Genomic DNA, 20,916 nt, shown 5'->3' with positions numbered 1-20,916 from the left:
AGTCCAAGGGTGTTTGTACGATGTACGGAAGCCGCGATAGCCCCGTTAAGACAACAGGGTATTCGCCTGGCGACCTACCTGGACGACTGGCTGCTTCTCGCACAGTCGGAGCAGGAGGCTGTTACGCAGACGAATGTCCTCGTAAAGCACCTGCTCAACCTGGGTTTCATAATAAACACAGAGAAGAGCATGTTGTGCCCCGCGCAGACTATACTCTTCCTGGGTTTACACCTGAACTCGGTGCCCTTTTCAGCTCGCTTGTCAGCAGATAGAGTGAAAGCTTTCAGAGCTTGTCTCGCTCTTTTCCAGCTGCGCAAACATGTTCTCTTCAGATCATGCCTGCGATTGCTGGGGCTCATGGCGTCAGCCATCCTGGTCGTACGACTGGGACGCTTACACATGAGGGAGTTTCAGCGCTGGGTGGCCGCCCTAAAACTAAACCATGGCGCGCGGAGAGTGATGGTTACTGTGAAATGCGTAATGGCACTGCGCCACTGGCTGCACCCGACTTTTCTAGTACGAGGTGTGCCTATGGGTGCTGTCCTTTCACGGAAAGTGAAAAGGACGCATGTCTGACAGGTTGGGGAGGTATTTATGAAGGTCGCCCGGTGAGGGGTCTCTGGAGCAGAGACCTCCAGCGGGCGCACATAAATTACCTGGAGCTTTTAGCGGTGTTTCTCACCCTAAAACGCTTTCTGCCTTTCCTCAGGGGACATCACGTCCTCGTGAGGACAGACAATACGACCACAATATCGTATATTAACCGCCAAGGGGGTTTGCGTTCTCTCCAGTTACACACACTGGCGCGCAAACTTATCCTATGGAGCGGGAGACGTCTCCTCTCTCTGAGAGCGACGCACGTACCGGGAGTGATGAACCTCGGGGCAGATCTACTGTCCAGAGGTATACCACTTTATGCAGACTGGACTCTACATCCAAGGATTGTGAGCCAGCTGTGGGTGCGTTACGGCAGAGCCGCGGTGGATCTGTTCGCATCGAAAGACAACGCTCAGTGTCAGCTGTTCTTTTCGATGCGCGATCTAAATGCACCGTTAGGCGTGGATGCACTCGCGCACAATTGGCCCCCGGGCCTTCTGTACGCGTTCCCACCCCTGGCTCTGATACCCCCAACTCTGGCCAGAGTGAGAGAGCAACGCCACACACTTATCCTGATAGCTCCGCACTGGCCAGCTATGTACTGGCTAGCGGAGATATATCAGCTGCTGTGCGGGCAGCCATGGCAGCTCCCACTACGCAGGGACATACTGTCCCAAGCGGGGGGGGGGGGGCGATCTTTCACCCACACCCAGAGCGCTTGGCTCTATGGGCCTGGCCCGTGAGTGGTACAATCTAAATACAGTGTGACATGACGCTGACCCTGGCAGCTGCCAAGCGAGCCAGTGGCACTCATGCACTATCTGTACAGTTTTCATGCACTCAGTTTGCCCCAGGGCAAACAGAGTGTGGTTGAAGCCTAACCCTGCCTTTATCTTAAGGCGGTCGGTTCGGGTACCACATTTGACATTGAGGCATCCTCCCCGCCACTGTATTCCTCCGGGGAACAGCGGCCGGATTTGCCGTGTCCAGCCTGTGCTTCACGCACGTACAGGGACAGATCAAGGGTGCTTTGTCATAATGACCAACCCCTTGTGTCCTGGGCTAACCCTTATAAGGGCAAGCCTGTTACTAAGCAACGGCTCTCCCACTGGTCTGTGGAAGCAATTGCTTTGGGGCTCATACGAGTCAGAGTTCGCAGGCACCCTCGGGTCCGCGAGCTCTTTGGACTCGGGGTCTGGCTGCATTCTGGACTCTGTCCAGGATGTCTCCCATCAAAGACATTGGTGCAGCGGCGAGCTGGTCCTCGCCGCTCACTTCTGTCTGTCTCCTAACAGGCTGGACGTTCTGCTCCCAGTGTGACTCAAGCAGTGCTGGGCATCTGGTTGAGTCAGAGCTCTACCTGTTAAGTTCTGGTTGGTTTGGTGATTTTCGAGATAAGCTCGTCTGGCAATACGGGAGCTACAATTTCCCATAGTGAGACATCGAACGGAGTGTTATGAATGAGAACTATAGGTTACTTACGTAACCCCAGTTCTCAGAGTAACATGAAGTGAGATGTCTCACCAGACGGCCCTCCTTGCTATGGTGAAGCGAGAAGAGGTGCTTATTTTTGAATGGTGCATGCGTCGTGGCGCAAGCTACTTATAGGGGGTGATTTCCCTGACGCTGACGTCAAGATCACCAGCCAATCAGGATTGGCGTAATGAGATTGATGCTTCTGTTTGCTCCGCGATGAGGCACATCCCATAGTGAGACATCTCACTTCATGTTACTCTGAGAACTGGGGTTACGTAAGTAACCTATAGTTATGGTCATTGTGCAAATTGCCCAGCAAGTTAGCATCCAGCAGTTTCTATGTTCTGGGGACCCGTACTACATTTCCATTATGAAACTTTGGAGTTAACTAACATTTCCGGGTTCACAATAAGACTATGAGCTGGCAACTAGTTCAATCTTTGCAGACAATGAACATGCAGAAAAACTACAGGAAATGGAAAAGCCCCTAAAGCACAACAGGGCCCAGTGATGGTCAGCTGTTGAGAAGAGGTGTCAGTCATCCTGTAGTTTAGGGGAAAGATGCTTTTGGAAACCAAGCTAACTCCATTAAGGGACAGAAACAGATCCACAGGTATCTCAATGACAAAACACACATTCAAACTCAACACAAAGTTTATTGGCATCACACATCAAACATGTTTCATATAAAGAGGGAATGTATCAAGTATAGACTACGAAAGTGCAAATAGCATTTCAAGGATTAGTTGCTTTACAATAAAAAATCTCAGTGAGTTACAAAATGCTATATGCCGTTTTAAAATAAATCACATTAGAGGCGAAAGGAAGTACAAACTCCATTAGACCTGTACCCACTTCATGCACAGAGGCCAACGTGCAGTATCTCTGTTTCAACCCACGTCCAATGAAAGACCTTCACTAACTATATGGCACTCATCACTGCATTCAGATCTCATTTAGTGGCTCTATCCGTCTGCTAGGGGAAAACAGCTGATCTGCTTCGGTCAGACATTAGTCTGTACAAAAACATAATTCAATCTTAAAGATAAAACACTGATCCATGTGTCAATGGTTATTCACAATCCATTTTCTTTCACGGATTACACTCATTTCAAATAAATACCTACTTTATATTGCAACATTCCTCCATTTTAGTGTCTTCGGGTAAGATCATGATACAGGTAGTCGTTTGAGTTTCTACATCTCAGAAAAACCAACTGTTTTAAAAATGTAGGAACAGAAGCCCTGCTGCACAAAAACAAGCGCAACATCTTTTTTCTAAATCTTTTGGAGCAATATTGGAAACATTATACCAAATCAGTGTTACCATTAACATACTACTAGAACCAACAAAAAGCTCATGCTACAAATAATTAGATGAGAAAAAGAATCAAGATCTCATGTTTCTCGTATGTAAGAGAAATAACTTTAAGGTAACAGGTGTTTGTCTACACTGTACATACTGTGTAATAATTAGCACTTGGAAACATGTGCAAAAAGAAAGAAAATAAAGTTGATTGACTTAAAGGCACTGTGTATCTCTCTGCGTAGAGAAGGTGGACTCCTCGTGTTCCAGGTGCAGGACACATTCGTGGACCCTCCATGCATTACCCTATGAAGGCTCTGCTCATATCACACTTTAACAGGACCCAGAGAGTCATTACAGGGACTTGGGCGTGATTAATTAATTCACCATAGTCTGAATGAGATTGCCTGATTATCTCTCTCACTGGGCTGTTCCACTGGGCTGTTCCTGCAGTATATAAACAAGACTTGTCAGTGTCTGCTCAGCGTGTCACGCTGCACTCTGCAGTGCTCACACGAATGTGAGCGCGCTACAAAGGATTTCAGAATGACCCCTCGGGGCCTGTCAGCTGTTTCTGAAGACATTTCTCATTGAGAGAGTGTGAGGGATAAGGCTTTGGGATGAACAACCATTGTCAATTCCTAAATGTTTTTTAGCACTCGACCAACAAATGTAAATTGCTTTGTGTGAATGTTTCACATAATGAAGTACACAACTATAATGGTGTTCAACTACAGATTAACACGGCACACTATTACAGCTTTTACATGGTAATATTGGAAATATACCACACAATCTCAAATACAAATATGGCTCCAGACTTTCACATTTAGGTTTAGTTGTTGAGATTGTAATAAGCAGGCACAATTTGTTTAGAAGAATCCACTTGGCGACTGCAAACGGTGCTTTTACTAGTCAGTGTTTGGCACCTAAAAGGGAGGTGTGCACAGGAGCAAGACTCCCTGCTTTACCCCACAGGGTGAGTGGGAATAACATCAGTCAGCCAGTACAGTATGTCAGGGTGAAAACCTCCCTCAGACATGATTTAGACACATACATTAGGCTTTTACAAATACCTGCACTATGCAAAAGACTCTACATTTCGTATCTCCTCTATAAGTGGTTTCAGAAAACGGCAAGTTATTTATACTTCTAACATTTAGTAAATATCCTTGAAAAGTGTTATCTAATTTCTCCTTCAGTTAATGCTTTCTTTTCGCAAGGGCTGCTTGTTGGGGGTCTGACAATATAGTAACTGCAGGAAAAGCGATGCCACACCAATGTTATACCAACCTAAAGGCGTGTACTTCATGCACTCCCTGTCTGCTGCACATGCTTCAGTTTAGATCCACACTGCAGTCCAGCTGGTGGCTCATGCACCTCTAGCCTGTTGGCCAAAAAGAAGACAAAAAAACAAATGAAGGATTTCTTTGAAAAGAGGTATCTGCAAGGAGATCCACTGTTAAACACATTTGAATAATTCCTCTTGAAATTAAATACTAAAACAACCAAATTGCGTGGACCCTCTGGGATATAACGTCACCAACTGGAATAGAGTGTGGATCGAAGCAGCTCTAACTGGTAGTTCGAATGTAACCGCTGTTACACCGGGTAACCTGTGGATAGCACTTACAAGTTTAGACAACTTTTGAGTGTCTAAATTTCTTGCCCCACTTTCCTGTGAACCGATACATTCTTAATTCTGTATACATTCCACTTGAACAGCTACTGTACATGTTCCACAACTCAACTTCATTTGCAAACTTTAGTGGTTTTTGGCCTTTCCGAAAGAGCCCCTTCCCATCTCTGCCTCCTCACACCAGGTGGTCCTCCCACTCAGAGGAGCTGCTGCTGGGCATCTGCTCAGAGTCGCACTGTGGAGTGTCCACCCTTGAGGTTCCCCGTGATGTATGATCGCTGCTTTTGTTGAGGGTGGCCATGTAAGAAGGGGGCGTGGTTTCCAGCCCCACCAGATCTAACTGTGTGGGCCTCTGAGCCGCGGCACCCTCCCTCTCCTCCTTTTGAGAGCAGAAACCCACCTCTGCCGTCACTTCCTGAGGTTTCCTGTTCTCAGGCGGGATGCATCCGCTCTTCTCCTCCTCAAGCAGACCCCCTCCTCCGCCTGCATGGAGTGCGCTGAGGTTGGAGTCAGAGGAGGTGGAGGGGACCAGGGTGATGCCTTGAGGATTCATGTCGTGGAACCACGCCATAATATTACCCAGCAGGTTTGCATTGGCTAGTGCGGAGGAGGAGGATGGGTCGTGGCTGCCGTAAGTGTTGGAGTCCAACGTGTCGCTGGAGGAGGAGAAGAGGCCGGTGGAGGAGGTGCTGCCACCTGGAGCCACTGGGATGGGCAGCGAGGCCCTGTAGGCCCGGAGGTGGCTGTCAGCGTGCTGCGCAGAGAACTGGCTGCTGATGGAGCCCAGTCGGGCCAAGTTATCTTCCAGCTCCAGCAGCTCGGAGCTGCTGAGAGAAGCTCTGGACAGCAGCTCCACACCTGCAGCACTCTGCTCCAGCCTGGAGGGCAGAGAGGTGCCGATGGCGCCGAGCGAGGCTTCGTTGGCGAGTGCGTCATGGTTGTATGCGATCTCTGCCATCGCTGAGTCCTGGAGCGACAGCTGGATGGCCAGGAGGATGTTAGGGTCATCGTCGTCTAAAGAACCGAGACCCTGCAAGAAAAAAGTGTCAGTGATGCAGGCCAAACCAATATCATCCACTAACAAGGCAGCAGCAGCAACAGCTCCACTCCTCAACTTAAAATCCAGCCAATGCGTTTTTCAGATTTTACACTTCAAAATTCATTAAATATTATTCTGTTTTATAGTTATGTGAATATATAATGACAACCGTCAATCACATTCTATTTCTCCTGAATCGGACTCTGGATTTATCTCCTAACTCTTGTATAATTGAACAGTGTACACAATTATAGTCTGAAGAAGCATCCTAGACTGAAGCATGCCTTTTTAAGAGTGCCTTGAAAAATATAAATATATAAGAGAAACAAAAACAAGTTAAGCAATCCCACCTGGTTCATGCCATACACTAGACATTGACATTGTCTAAAGCAGTGGTTCCCAAACTTTTTGTACCCAAGGCACACCAAAGGACAAGTACAAATCTCAAGGCACACCTATTGTGCAAAATAGCCCTTATAACACGTGTTATCACTCATATCATGTAAAATATCTGTAAATGTGCATAATTATTTATTAATGCCAAATAAAATGTGACAAAGACAACTATATTACTCATGACATATTTATTAACGAAATATTTCAGAAATTAATTTGAAACTTTACCAAATTAGGCTTCATCAAAGCAGCAACACACATTTAAACCAGACAGGTCACAACATAAAAAATGAGGCAAAGGAAACTCAGCAGAAATTCAGCACAGAGAACTGTCAATGCAAGGAAGCTGCATTGTCCATGGTCCTGAACTACAAATTATAAATGTAACATTTCAGCAATCAACATTGAAACATGTGCTATTGTAAATATTTTGCCGACTAAAAAATTAGTGAGATACATGTGCCTGTCGGGGCGCGCAGAATGTTTTAATCCTTGGTGGCACTGAGGAGAGGGCCACTCGCAAGTCCTGCTCAACAGAGAGCCGTGACCTCCTGTTGTTCTTCATGTAAATCAGAGTAGAGAACGCCAACTCCAGAGATGGGGTCGTTACTAAACAAATGTAATATATTACATATTACTTTTTTTTTAAAGTAATATATTACACTACTTCGTTACTATCTACATAAAGTAACTCGTGACTTTACTCGCCGAGCACGTACGAACTGCGCATCCGTGAGTGGCAATAACTTTCCTTACCAGCAGGCGGCGGTAGTGTGTATTTGTCATTCAAAACAGGCAACAACCGGAAGACAGAGAAGAAGAACAGACTACGTGATATAAACAAACAAATAGCGTGTGCGTTAGCTTCACCTTAGCATGTGTTCTTTGCAGGTGCTTGTTGAGGTTTGACGTGGTGTTTACAGCAGTGGATAACAGCTTCTGGCCTGGACACAGTTTGCACCTCACCGTCACATTCCTGTCTATTCTTCGGACCAACTCAAAGTAATGGGCATACCCCTCGAAAGTTATCGCTGACTCAGCCATGTTTATGCAGCACTTCACGTGGAGATGTGGACGCGCAAGTCGCGCAGATTACGTACATATAAACCTACAAAGTACTGATATAGTACATTTAAAAATAATTATTTTTGTGTAGTTGTATATTGCAATAATAACGTATGGTTGTCACAAAATCCCACGGCACACCCGGACTTGCCTCACGGCACACCAGTGTGCCGCGGCACACCGTTTGGGAACCACTGGTCTAAAGGATAAAAGCCTGGAGCTGAAGGTGGGAACTGTGCACTCACCATCAGATGATGTCTGCGTCCACTAACCTGTGAGTCTGTGTAGAAAAGAAATGGACAAACAGCCATAGTCAAAATATACATATTCAAATAAATCTCAACTCATTGCTAATAAACACTTTTCCCCAAATCATCTTGCAAAACACTGCAAAATGACCAAATAATGGCAACCTCACAGATTCTCTGCATTCCCTGGAAAATAACTAAGTCAATATATTCATCTGAAATCAATGAATCCTTCCTGGCACAACAGAACCTTTTAGCTGGCTGCCAAACTGCAAACTCTGTCCATCTTGTATTCCAGCCAGCCACAGACAGAGCAGCAGTGTGATACATAAGACTGATGGATTGGAAATATTGGCCTGTTGAACTTGAGAAGTTGTAATGTTCTAACGTTTGGGCTAATACCCTCATTTGGGTTCTGAACACGTCACCTTAGAGAACTAAACTTTAAAATGTAGTTTAATCTAATGGGTCATCTGAGCTTATAAAACGGACAAGTCAAATCAAGCAATCTGATTGGTTCTTAGCCGTGATATACTGAGCGTATACCACGGGTAGAATTGTAAGTTACTTTTCACAACAAGTCAGTATCCCTCCGCGTCTGAGAAAAACAGTATAAAGTTGGGCTGTCGCGTCGGGCCGAACCACGCCCCTTAGCTGTGATATAATGAGCATATACCACAGCCTGTCGTGAGCTATTGCTTAATTAGATTATAAATCTTAGCAGGCTTTTTTATGACTTGCCTTCCTTTGACTTTATTATGCCTATTTTTTATTAACAAACAATAATTGATAGAAATATAAACTAATATCATTTATTTTATGTGCAGACCTAACTGAGCCAATCACAACCAGGAATGGTTTGAACGCGTGAGATCATCAGGCTTTAGATCATTACCGATTGAACCATGCAGACTCCCTGAGGGATATGTCTGTCCTTTCTGCTTGCAGTACCTAAGATGCTGTCACTGGAGTCGTCGGGGTCAGGTGTGTTGCTCCGGAGACTCGACATGTCGCCTCTCCTCCTCTGCCTGTGTCTCCGTCTGTACTGGAACTCTGCATACTCCTTAGAAACGTCAAAAATAGATTTAGTCAAAAGGAGCATATCCCCTCATTTAAAACTCATTATACTATTGTTTGATTCAACAGATGCTCTTATGGAGCAGTTGAGCCCATCGCAATGTCCCTTATTGAAATCAACAAATCAACATGTTGCTGGCAGAACAAAGTTGCCATGTACTGCTCATCATGAGCACAGTTGCACTTTTTCCTGGATTCCTTTTTTGGTATGAAATGGAATAGGTGAACTTATAAACTGGCAGCTCCAGTAGGGGAGTCTGCTTCAAATGAGGTCGGAGTGTTCTGTTCCAGGAGAGATGAGCACTGACCAAGCCAAGCCTTCAATCATTCAGTCTGTACCGAGCACGCCCTCACTGGAAAGGAATTGGAAATTAGGCAACTTGAGGTTCAGACATTTGGAAAAACTATGCATGTCTAACTAATCTCAGAGGCAACCCGAATACCTTATCAGAAGTGCAGTTATTAAATACAAGAATAAATGAAATATTGATTCACTGACTGATTGAATACAAAATACATATTTCTCTAGGTTCATTAAGAAAGGGTGTGCCGTTTTGTATTAGTCCACATTTAATTAGCCTCAAATCAGTCTAACGATGCGGCGTGTTCTCTGCGAGAGTGGGGGGAGACCAGGCAGCACATCTCGCACTATTAGGACTAATCTGATGTTTTTGGCACGTTATCACTCGGGGACGTTTAAATGATGTCAATTAACACAGGACAATATGTCAAACAGCGTGTCTAAATGGGATTGCAAAAAAAAGCACTATAGTGTTATAGGTGAGTGCAAAATGATGCATTTCTAATGATTGGATATCTATGTGTGTGACGGTTCCTTTTGTGTTCATTTAACAGCGCTGATAACTGACTGATATGTATCAACAGATCCAGTGATATGAAGGTGTCAGAGGACGGACGATAAGAGGCAGCCTAATAAAAAGGCATAAAAGATATCCAACAACGTTTTAATGGAAGTATACACCTAGTTTAGGAATATACTGCATATTCCTAAATTAAGTGTATTACTCTGTAATCTTTAATTTACTTCAAACCTAGATCCACAAATAAGGAATAATATTTTAGGGTTCAGCTTTTGTAGTGATCACTCGCACAATTCATTTGAATGTAGAGGTCAAGGTAGAGGTCATAGCTTGTAAATGCTAGTGTGTCCAATAACATAAAAAGCTTTTATGTAATGTATTTGCACATCTGCATATGAATACCTCGGGAAATAATCAGCTCATCTCATATATTTGTCGCAGTGTTCAAATGAAAACGCCTCTCACCCACACACTGTCTGATGTTTCCACCACTATGGAGCGAGGCATTGTGAGAGCAGGGCATCTGTAGCTGAGAGGCAGCATCAGGCTCTGATTATCACTGCACTGCCCTCGATTCCACCGGGTCCGTCTGCGCCGCGTTACGGTTGCGCCGCGGTGTTCGCAAAGATCGCGGCCACTCTAGTCAATGGGTGCTATTCCACCTGACGCGCCGCGTTACGGCTCAGAAGCGTCCCAGAAGCGTCTCGGCGCTGGGCTCCGCTAAAAATAGGATGCAAGTCTATTTTTGACGTGACACGAGGCGAGGCGTTGCAGAGGCGCCGGGCAGGAAGTGGACCGGTCAGAGCATCCAGTCAATCCCCAAAATAAACTAATTTTGCAGACCCTATCCCTCCGTAGTCTTTCAAGTAGGAGGACAAATGCCAGCGTTCTCCTCCGGTTTACAGGCACTGTGTAAATGATATATCTAGAATAATTATGATGATGAATGCATTTTTTTTACCACTAAAATACAGCAACACATCTTTGATTCATGTCGTTTATAACTGGAATATTACAATTATTATTAACTTTGTCTGTACAATTCAACAAAAACTGCGAGCCGGCACGCAAGACGCTCCGCTTCTGAAACGCGCCCGGTAGGGTATGACGCCGGACCAAAACCGCGACGCAGACGGACCCGGTGGAATCGAGGGGTAACTCCTGCAGCTGAGAGACAGCCTCCTAATGAGGGTCAACAATAAAAAACCTTTTTTATTTTAGCTTTTGGCTTTCTGCTCAGCATCTGGTGGCAACATTTACTATGCAAAATGATCTGGTGACAGCGATTTCTTTATTTAAATCCTCTTTGGAAAAAAACGTTTTCATTTATTTGTTTGTGTGTTCTTTTGAAGATAAGTCACATCTTTGTAGTGTGTGCCGAGGGTAATGAAATATATGTTGTGTATTGTTTACTTAAATGGTTGTGTGTGCTTCAGTTGGCTTGTATGCTACTTTTGTCTCCAAAATCAATAATGGTTTACACACTGCAGTAAACAAATAGATACGGTGCTCTGTAACACTATGTCATGGTGTTAATATGTTATAATCTACAGACAACAGAGGATCAGGTTACCTTGTTAAAGTACATCATCCAGGATATTTAGACATTTATGAGTATAATAAAAAACTTCTTTTTCAGACATCCTTGGCATCAGTGTAATCGTCTTTCACTGCTTTCAGTGTGCACATAGTATATATGTCCAGCGTTTACTCAGTAAACCTTGAGTAAACAAAAGCTTTGCAGAGTTTCTCCTATGCCTCGCTACATGACGCTGAGCAGGCAGAGGGATAAGCATTTTCAAAATTCATTTATCAAACTGGCAAGCAACACTGATCTTGTCATTTGTTTTCCTGTCAATAGGGAAATGTCCGCTTTATGCTGTTAAAAGGTGTGCACAAAACCCTGAGAGGCTTAGGGAGATGTAAGATTTGCATATTTGTGGTGTTGTAAGGAGCCTGAGGAGAGCTGTTGAGCTGAATGTGTTCCGGATGAACAGCCTGTGTGTTTAAAAACCGCCACGCTCTATGAGCTAAACGATAATAGAAGCTCGACTGCAGTGTATTGTCTTATGCAGCACTATTGAGTGCATGCATCAAGCCATGCAGAAAAAAGGAGGCCGGTCAATAATCAAACCATTATGTGCCGACAGTTTTATGACTGTAAAAGTTAACTACAAATGCCTGTTACTAATGCGCAATGATGGGGAGCAACCTGCTTAGGTGAGTGCCAGAGTGCCGCGCTTTTAATCATTCCGAGCGGGTGCACAGGGAACACTGAGCCATCTGGCCCGCTGCAGTGTGCCACAACACGGCCTCTGGGTCGCGGAGGGGCCTCAGTGCTGCTGCTCACACACTTTACAAACAGCCATATTAAAAAAGATTAAGATATATATACAGACTTTATTAAAAAGGAATAAGGTAGGGCTGAATCATTTAATTATTTTATAATGTGAGTGTGGGCAATTATTTAAACCTGATTAGCTGTGACATTAACAGAGAAGAGCCTGAATCACTAGATCAAATCAAGGTTTCAGTTTCAAGAGCCTTCATGAATCACTTTCAGCCTGAAACACGGGTGTGATTGCTGGAGAGAGCGACAGGTATAATATTAGTGCAACCTCTGCAGTGATTTTCCATCATTTAAATGATTTAATGTTCATTATACACAGTGTACTCTCAATGTTAAATCATATGTCAAAATTAAGGCAGTTTAGCATTTTTAAGTGCAATAAACGTTGTTTCTGAAAGAAATCTTCAATCATGATGAAGAAATTATTACGATTTTGACAGGGATTAATCCATAAAGAAGTTTATGATCCTGAATAAAACAATATGCACATTTTGTTCACACAGCACATTTGACATTTTCCTAACAAACCTTGACTGAAAAATAATGAGACATGTTCTGTTACCTCAGGTGATGCGAAGCCTAAATATTCCCAGTCCCACGTTCCGCCGGTAAAACTGCAAGTGAGCAGAGAGAGAAGTTTTCCATTGTGATTCATTGCTGAAATCTAATACCTTAGCTACTTTTGATTATTCCAAACCGCAGCTCTGTTATATTACAGCATTGTTTTTATAGTACAAATAAGATGAGCAGCATATCTGTATTTTACCTGCGCCTGGGGGCCTCAGGAGAGTCATTGGGGGCCACTCCCCGAGCCACTGAGGCCAGGAACTCCTGCCGCTTCTGCTGAACCAGACAGGCTGCCCGGATGATCCTGTGGCGCGGGGTCCGCAGGTAAGGTCGGTTCACCTTCTGAGCCAGGTCCTCCGTCACCATCTCCAAGTCCGTCTGAGGACAGAAAGAGATCTGTTTTAGGAAACTCAGTCAGGAAATGCTTTAATGTATGAAAACACTTATATAATAATCTGTTCCCAAACCGGAATATTCCAGGACAAAGTGACCACTGAGCACGTATCTAAAAATGAATTCATCTTTGCCAGCCTTTAAGACAGTGGTTCTCAAATAGGGGTACGCGGCCCCCTAGGGGTACTGCAGGGGTACTGCAGGGGGTACGTGAGATTTATTTTAAGTTAATGAAAAAAAAGTAATGCATTTAAACAAACTACTAATAGTAGATGAACTACTTTATTCAAAAGTTTACAGTAATTCTGGATAATAGAATGGGAAAAATAAACGGGGTGCTCTCTTCTCCTCTCCCTCTCCTCACAGCCCGTCAGTCTCGTGCAGCTTGCTGAACCTGTAATAAGTGACCCGACAGTAAAGAATAAATATATTTATAACTAGTTTAGCTAGTTCCAGAGTAGATAAACTAGCTTAGTCCGTCACAGCGGGGGAGCTGTGATAATGCAGAGCTGCATGTTCTCCGTCAGCAGCAGCTGATCTGATCTCTCTCTCTCGCGTCCGGTTATACTTCACTCGCGTTTATGTCCAAATCTATCAGATCTAGATAGTTCTAGTTAATTATATGACTGCCTGCTTATCAAAGGACCTAAACAATAAGCGTTGCTTGGGAACGGTGTGTGGCCGCAAAGTATAGCGCAGCATTATGCATAATGTTTATATGAGGGGTCAAAATCCCATGTTCATAAAATGCTCATATATTGTTTTCACGCCCCAAAATAAATAGATATACCAATTTTAGGAAAAGTAAGGAAGTTTTAGCAGTGTGGGTTTTATATGAACAGAGTTACACATATTTCAAAACGCGAAGTGTAATAACTGCAGTAGCCTCGCTGTCAGAATGACAAAGGTCCTCAGTGAAGCACAAGCCCATGTTTCTCACTACATTGTAAGTACAACTTGTAAAAAAGATCAGTTCAATGCAGCTAATGTCGTCTTAGTGTTATTGCATGATGTTAAAATTGGTTTGCCATGAATTTAGTGATGGATTGTAAACATTTGAAATATAGCATTTAAGTGTTTCTCAGTTACAAGGTTGTTGTTTTAATAAATCAGGCACTGATGGTGCAGCACTGTACCTCTTTATATAGGCATTTTTTCCCTAACAAATAGTTTTTGCGCTGATCAGGGGGTACTTGGCTGCATTTTTTTTTCAAAGGGGGTACATTATTGAAAAAAGTTTGAGAACCACTGCTTTAAGAGACTGAGACCTACAGGACTCCCGCTCATTCATTTTACAGTATTTAAAAAAAGGCACAGAATATAAAAGACATCAGGTAAGTATATTCCTCTTCTATACCGGTGATCATGAATTACACAACACTCAGTCTTTAACTAAAAGCTGAGATGTGAGGTGTAACTGGGACAGATTGTGGGGATCACGAGGAAGCAGAGCTCCCGTCTAACACCTCTAATGGCCCATTTAAAACCGGCTGCTGTGAACATTTGTCTTTCCTTCTGAATAAGTAAGACTGAGACCTGCATAAGCTCGTAAATCTCCTTCTTTGTGCTTTTGGGCTCCAGAAAGAACCCATAAGGATAAGAGCACTTCAGGATGCGGCGGGTCTTCAGTAGTTCCAGGACTGCATCTTCAATGAATGTGGTGTCAGGGGGGCCGCCTTCCCCTGGGAGAGAGAAGAGACACTCAGATAACTACAAGTTTTATCCACAGGATTCAAATCTTATCCCAGCCTCAACTACATACACATCCAAGCAGATCAGTACAAAATAATGAGAAATCCATTGTGCTTAATGTATTGTAGATACTGTTCTTCTATATTAAGGGATCTAGATTTTAGATCTAAGGTGAGTTTCATGCTCACATTGTGATCCGCAAATGTATCGTGCAGGATGAATTTAGCCATTTTGACCTTAACCAAACTTAGGAAGGTTGAGTTATGGACATTTACATGTGTCTATCGTTGGCAGTCAAACTTAAAGTGGACCTATCATGCTATATTTGAAACATATATTGTAGGGTCATACCTATATAAAACATGTCTGTGAAGTTTTCTTTTCAAAATACCAAACAGATCATGCATTTTAGCCATGCCTCATTTCGCTCTATTTGCTCTTTTCCAGCCCTGTTTTTGCAAGGGCTGATTCTGCTTTTGTGGCAGACCACAGCGCCACTTACAGGTCTGGCATATGTACTACAGCGTCTCCAGCGCTTTCGAGCGGTCTCTCATTCCCCTGATAGGTGGAGAGTTGCCCATATAGGCGGAGCACCCCTTTTCTGACGTCAGAAAAATTCAAATAATAATCAGCCCCGTTTTTAGAGATTTGAGTATGGAGGAAAAGAGAGAGGGTTGTGTTTTCTGACACTTGGTGAGTTCCCTGACACACCGGGGACACATATTCATGTATAAAAGACATACAAAGTGCATTTTGCATGATAGGTCCCCTTTAAGGTAAGGTACACCACTGCTATCAGATTCTACTGAAATCCTAACAGAGAAAACGTGGCTATGCTAAACGGGATGTAATTGCCTGCACCGATGGGGCTTAAGAGGACTCTAGACAAAGCTTACTCACAGCTTTCTTGTAACTTACAGAATAATAACTAAACTCACTGTTGTTAATAAATTATTAAAACACTGTTGCTGTGTTTCTTTCTCCCTCCTGCCTACTTCCAAAAGCTCAATATCAGAGGACTAGATTAAGATTAGTCTGAATGTGTAATAAAGATTGACACGGTTATGGCAGACTGCACACTCACTTCCACTCAGGGCTCGACTGAGCTGCTCCATCTTCTCTTTGGCGGTTTTCAACAGGCGCTGCTCCAGCTATTGTGAGGAACAAAGAAGCTGTTAGACTTTATTGTTGGGTAAAACATTTCTTGAGAAGACTGTCTGACCAAACATTGGAAATGCCACACTGTCAGGCAGAATGAGCCAACAAAAGGTAAACGCAGAGGGCTTTTTTTTTTTTAAATCAAGACATTGTGATCTGCTTATTTCTGCTACAAGAATACTAAAAAAGTAGGAGAGAGTCGAGTAATATTGTTAGAGTACAAATAGTTTGATCAGTTTGTAGTGCATTGGAAAGTATGTCCACCTAAGAGGCCCTGGGGCCAGTTTTACAATATGCGTCTGTACACAGTGCAAAGCAGACATCATTGAATGCAAACCCAGGCCTGCTCACCTGATAGCTGAGCTCGTGGTTCTTGAAGCGTGTGTAGTAGTGCATAAATCGGTCGAGTTCCTGAAAGCTCTTGTGCTTATTCTCCGCCTGAAAAAAAAAGCGTGATGACACACCAGTCACAGTCAATAAACTCCTGAGCATGTTGTTGCCTCTCGGGGGGAGAAGGGGTGAGAGCAGCCACAGTAAGTGAGCAGTGTCACAGGTGAAATCACTACTTGTGATTGGAGGAATGCTGGTGAAGACGGAGAATGGACTTGTTTTCACCTTTGATGAAGGCGGGTGGAATTGATTGTAAATGGCTCCATGTTGAGAGTGGAAACAAAGCTGGTGTGTAAGTGTATATTTGTGTGTTTCACAACTCACTTATGTCAGCGCCATGAACTCAAGAACCTTCCTGTTAGAGTGAATAAACACACAAACAAGTACTGTTCCTGGCTGTCTGCATACACAGCTTTTGAACAAATTAAGAGATCACTGCAAAATTATTAGTGTCTCTGGTTTTACTATTTATAGGTATGTGTTTGAGTCAAATGAATTTGTTTTGTATTATTATTATATACCCTACTGACAACATTTCTCTGTGTTGGAATTCATCAGACACTGGAATGGAATGGCTGCCATACATGTAGAGATCGAGAGTTGAGTGGTCTCTTAATATTTCCCAGAGCTTTATGTGTTTGTGCACCTTTAAATTCAACAATGATTAGGAGTGTATGTATTTATTTCGGGTTGATTGACTATCGATACGAGCTATGCTGATGCTACCAAAAATGTTAAGAGGGCTTCATTTACTGGGAAAAAGTGCATTAATAATCCAATATTCATAAACGGGTTTTCCAGGAAACTCAGACTATTTTACACTTCAAAGTCTGTTTACAGGTCTTGTTGTAAAAATCCTTTTGTGGGAGCTGTGTTAGGTCTAATGAATTGCCTTAAGCGATGTCGTGACTACATCACTAACTACTAACATGACACAGCCATTTCATGAATATCAAAAAAGCTATTTCCTTTGGACAAATTGCAAATGCTTTGTCCCAGAAATGCAAATCATCATGTTCAATTGTGTGCCGACTGTTACATCATGTATCCTTTCTGTCATTGAATAGTGGTACACCCTAAAACATCATATCATAGATGGTTGAACAAATTGTCTTAACGTGTCAAACATATTCTGTGATTTCTTTGTTCATGTGTCTAAACTTAATGAATTGCTTTAAGGGGAATGTCACTGATAAAGGGATTTGTCTTAAGCTTTAGAGCAGCAAATGATGAAAGGTTCTTTAAAATAGTTCAGATATTACATTTATCATTTGGAACGATTTTTTTTCCTTTTGCTACGATGCGCTGTAAAACAGTCTTTTATATTTTCTATATTGCAATTACATGGTGTGTCAATAAATTATAGCCAAGGTGTAAATGTGAATTGTGTCCAATCCCTGGAAATCAATACTTACAGACAACGGGTTTTCACTGACATAAATATTCATATTCTAAAGATAAACTCAGGATTGTGTGCGAGTTACGGTAGTTTGCACTTAATCCATTTTGTGGTGCTGTTTTCTCTGCCGTTTGTGTGTGTGTGTGTGTGTGTGTGTGTGTGTGTGTGTGTGTGTGTGTGTGTGTGTGTGTGTGTGTGTGTGTGTGTGTGTGTGTGTGTGTGTGTGTGTGTGTACCTCTTCAGTCATCTCTTTGGACTGCTCCTCCACCTGCTGGATGACTTCGTAGCGGGTGCAGCGATAGTATCCTCCGGTCGAGGAGCTGTGCTTTTTCCACTCCTCCAGACAGATCCAGCAGAAGTCATACTTACACTGAAGGGAGAGGAGAAACAAATATTAAAATTGAATATGCTCTGCTCAGCTGTCACAACAGAAAAAGGTTAACCAAATGCTAAAGCTAGTCCGGCTACACCGGGGTGATTTATATTTCATGAATTGTCATGACAGAAAACAACCCAGATGATGTGCTGCGACTCCTCCAAATATGATTAAATATGAACGCTGGATTTTTTTGTTGGCATTAACAAGGCTTATTGAAATCTAAATAATTTGTACTGCTCTCAAAATTAAAATAATTAGGTGAAGGATATTTTAAAAGTCTGATTTTTAAGAGTCAATATCTACTTCTCTCTGTATACTTTCAATCTTAATCTTCTGCCCTTTTACAAATGGCAGAGTTTAATAGGAATCACAGGGCATTTGTCTTGAAGCGAGCGATAATTCCTCGCAGCTTGCTTCCACTGGAAGGCACTCATTTTAGATCACCAGCTCCCACTGGGTATAGTAGAACAACAAAACACTACAGCCACTCCAATCCGCATCCTATTTGGGTTTAAGCGATTTCTCTCGCCTCAAGTCAGCCGGAGCAACACGAAACCCTAAAGGCTGAGACCTCTGTTGTCCTGGAAACCCCACGCTTGCATGACACTCCAGAAAAATCAATACTCAGTAACAAGGTGAGAGGACAGAAAAGACGGCGTATGAATTGGTGAGATTTAAGATAAAAAAAGAAAGCCAGATGGGAAGGAAATGGCTGTGAAGGGACAAAGAAATGTTCCTTGGCAACACTGAGTCCTGTGTTTCCAAGCAACTGGGGTAAAGCCATTTCTAGCCAGGTAATAACGGGTCAAGGGGCTGAGCCCTTAGTGGCCTCTTCGCTTGTGAAAGCTGCTCCATTCCTCCCAAACTAATCTCCATCTCTAGTCAGCCTCTTAAAGCAGGATGGAGACAGGAGAGCGCTGTCACCGTGACAAAAGGAGTGCGGCTGTATGACTGCACTGTGCTGCTAACATGGCCTGCCCTCCAGCGACAGGGCTAGTGACAGAGCTTCAGTCAGGAAACATGACTGTGTGATTATCTGTCTCACACTGACTGACTGAGTGCCTCTGTTCCCTTCAATCACCTGCGTATCATTCTCTCTTGTCCATCTTAGTAAGACAGGCTGTGCATGATAACTCAAGGACTTCTCAGGATGGATTATTTGTTAGCATGACAGTTTCATAAGCCCCCATTTGTAAAATAATCTTTCATAATGATAGAAAAACTTGGCTTATAGCAGCTTGACTGTGATTACTCATTTGCACCTTTCGGCATGCGATGATAACCTTCACAGAACAAAATCTATCCTGACTTCTTAAGAAGAATGTTATCAGCTAGTTTAAAACCACAACTGTTCATACTCAACTTTTTAAATCAGACTTATCAGATGAGACCAAGGTGTAAAATATCACCGAAAGACTAATGTTGAAATAAATAACACAAAGCCAATTTTTGGGTAATGAGCGATGAACAATTGCCTAAAAGTAACTGAGAAAAAATGGTGTTGTGAGATGTTTGGAAGTTAAATAGGGTGAATGATCACAAAAAAACGGCCCTCCAGAAAGATTTAGTTAGCCTTTTCGTGTTAGAAAATGATGTTGCCACATGATTTAAAAAAGCATACTGAAAATGATCAATTATCAATCAAAGTCTCTCTTCGTTTTCTCCTGACAAGAAGTATGTCCAACTTGCATTTCTCAGTCACTCAGCTTCCCACTTTTAGGACATCTAGTCTGAGGGAACAGGTAATCACAACTAAATAAATGTGTATGAATGCATGCATAGTGTACACACTTAATAGCATAAATGAGAGTAAAGGTCTAAAGCCCAAATAGAGACCCCTATATGCTGAAATGTTTGCTACAAAGCTCTAAGCTAGATATGATTTTTTTTAAATGGCAGTTGTGTTCGATACCGTGTTACACTTGTGATTGGTTTGTATTGAGGAAGTTTTCCCAATCAGAAAACAGTCTAGTGAACTCACTCTGGCCAGAATAGCCTGGCTCACATCAACCTGCCTCAGTGAGACAGGTATGCGACTCCTCGCTGGCCCGCTTACCTTGGCACACTGCATGTGGTTGCACCCCTCGTTTTTCTGTATCGGGGACTTGCAGTTGGCGCAGGGTTTTGAGTTGGAGCGCAACCACAAACAGTTGGCTGCATCTTCGTAGGCATCGCTCACACCGGCCACTTCAACAGGAGGAGGGGGAGGCAACAGAACAAATAAAGGCATAATGAGACAGAATGACTATTAGCACAGAATCAACACAGACCACTGCACTGAGTGGGAAATTGTGCTGCCTGACTAATGTGTATTGCTTATTTATTTTGCTAACACCTCCCAGGATGCTCATGTACCAACCCACCCCCTCCCGACACACACGCTCAAACTGAATAATTGGCTATTATCAAAGCCCCTCTGATGGGCCGTTTGAAATGCCAGGATAAGGCTAGGGAAATCGAAGGGGAAGACGGTTCCAAAGCAAAATAATTGCTTTTTATCTTTCAACTGTCACAAAGAAGTTGCACTTCGGAGTGACTCGGGCCATCTTAAATCATCTATTAGATTGCCCACAGTGCAATTTACTGATTCCAAACATTGAGTTCTGTCATTGAGAGGGTTTATATTTTAATTAATAATTCATCATCAACATGGTGGATTTTAATTGGCTTTGTGCTAAACTGTTTGTAATTACTGTGGCTCATTTCCAGTTAATGTAGCTCCAAATCAATCACTAAAGGGAGCCTGGGTTAGAGTCTAAACTACTTTGTTACGACAAATTAAAGCCAGGTAGCTTGACACGCGTCCACTTTTATAACTGACTAAAATAAAGGATTATTTTTAGTATTACTTAGGGTGGAGGTCAGGATATGAGGGTGGAGGAGCTCGAAACGCAATTAAAGACATTATCTATGTTAAAACAACA

General features: G+C 43.0%; 1 protein-coding gene across 4 annotated transcripts in view; it reads right to left on the bottom strand.

Moving 5' to 3' along the window:
• Positions 1-2,709: 2,709 nt before the first annotated feature.
• LOC117537453 (ankyrin repeat and IBR domain-containing protein 1-like) overlaps positions 2,710-20,916 on the bottom strand; it is a 38,120-nt gene continuing 19,913 nt past the window's right edge. For 2 of the 4 annotated variants that reach the window (XM_034202675.1, XM_034202676.1), the window contains exons 11-20: positions 20,049-20,179; positions 17,849-17,983; positions 16,176-16,262; positions 15,751-15,817; positions 14,511-14,656; positions 12,781-12,959; positions 12,577-12,628; positions 8,718-8,829; positions 7,764-7,798; positions 2,710-6,048 (exon numbers count right to left, since the gene is read on the bottom strand). In XM_034202675.1, coding sequence (XP_034058566.1) covers positions 5,194-6,048; positions 7,764-7,798; positions 8,718-8,829; positions 12,577-12,628; positions 12,781-12,959; positions 14,511-14,656; positions 15,751-15,817; positions 16,176-16,262; positions 17,849-17,983; positions 20,049-20,179 — 1,799 coding nt within the window. In that variant the 3' untranslated portion in view covers positions 2,710-5,193. The remainder of the gene's footprint in view (positions 6,049-7,763; positions 7,799-8,717; positions 8,830-12,576; positions 12,629-12,780; positions 12,960-14,510; positions 14,657-15,750; positions 15,818-16,175; positions 16,263-17,848; positions 17,984-20,048; positions 20,180-20,916) is intronic. The other 2 variants (XR_004567721.1, XM_034202677.1) reach the window with 2 other exon arrangements.

This window comes from Gymnodraco acuticeps, unplaced genomic scaffold (assembly GCF_902827175.1).
Source record: "Gymnodraco acuticeps unplaced genomic scaffold, fGymAcu1.1, whole genome shotgun sequence".
Lineage (NCBI taxonomy): Eukaryota > Metazoa > Chordata > Actinopteri > Perciformes > Bathydraconidae > Gymnodraco > Gymnodraco acuticeps.
This window is presented reverse-complemented; position numbering and strand designations above follow the sequence as displayed.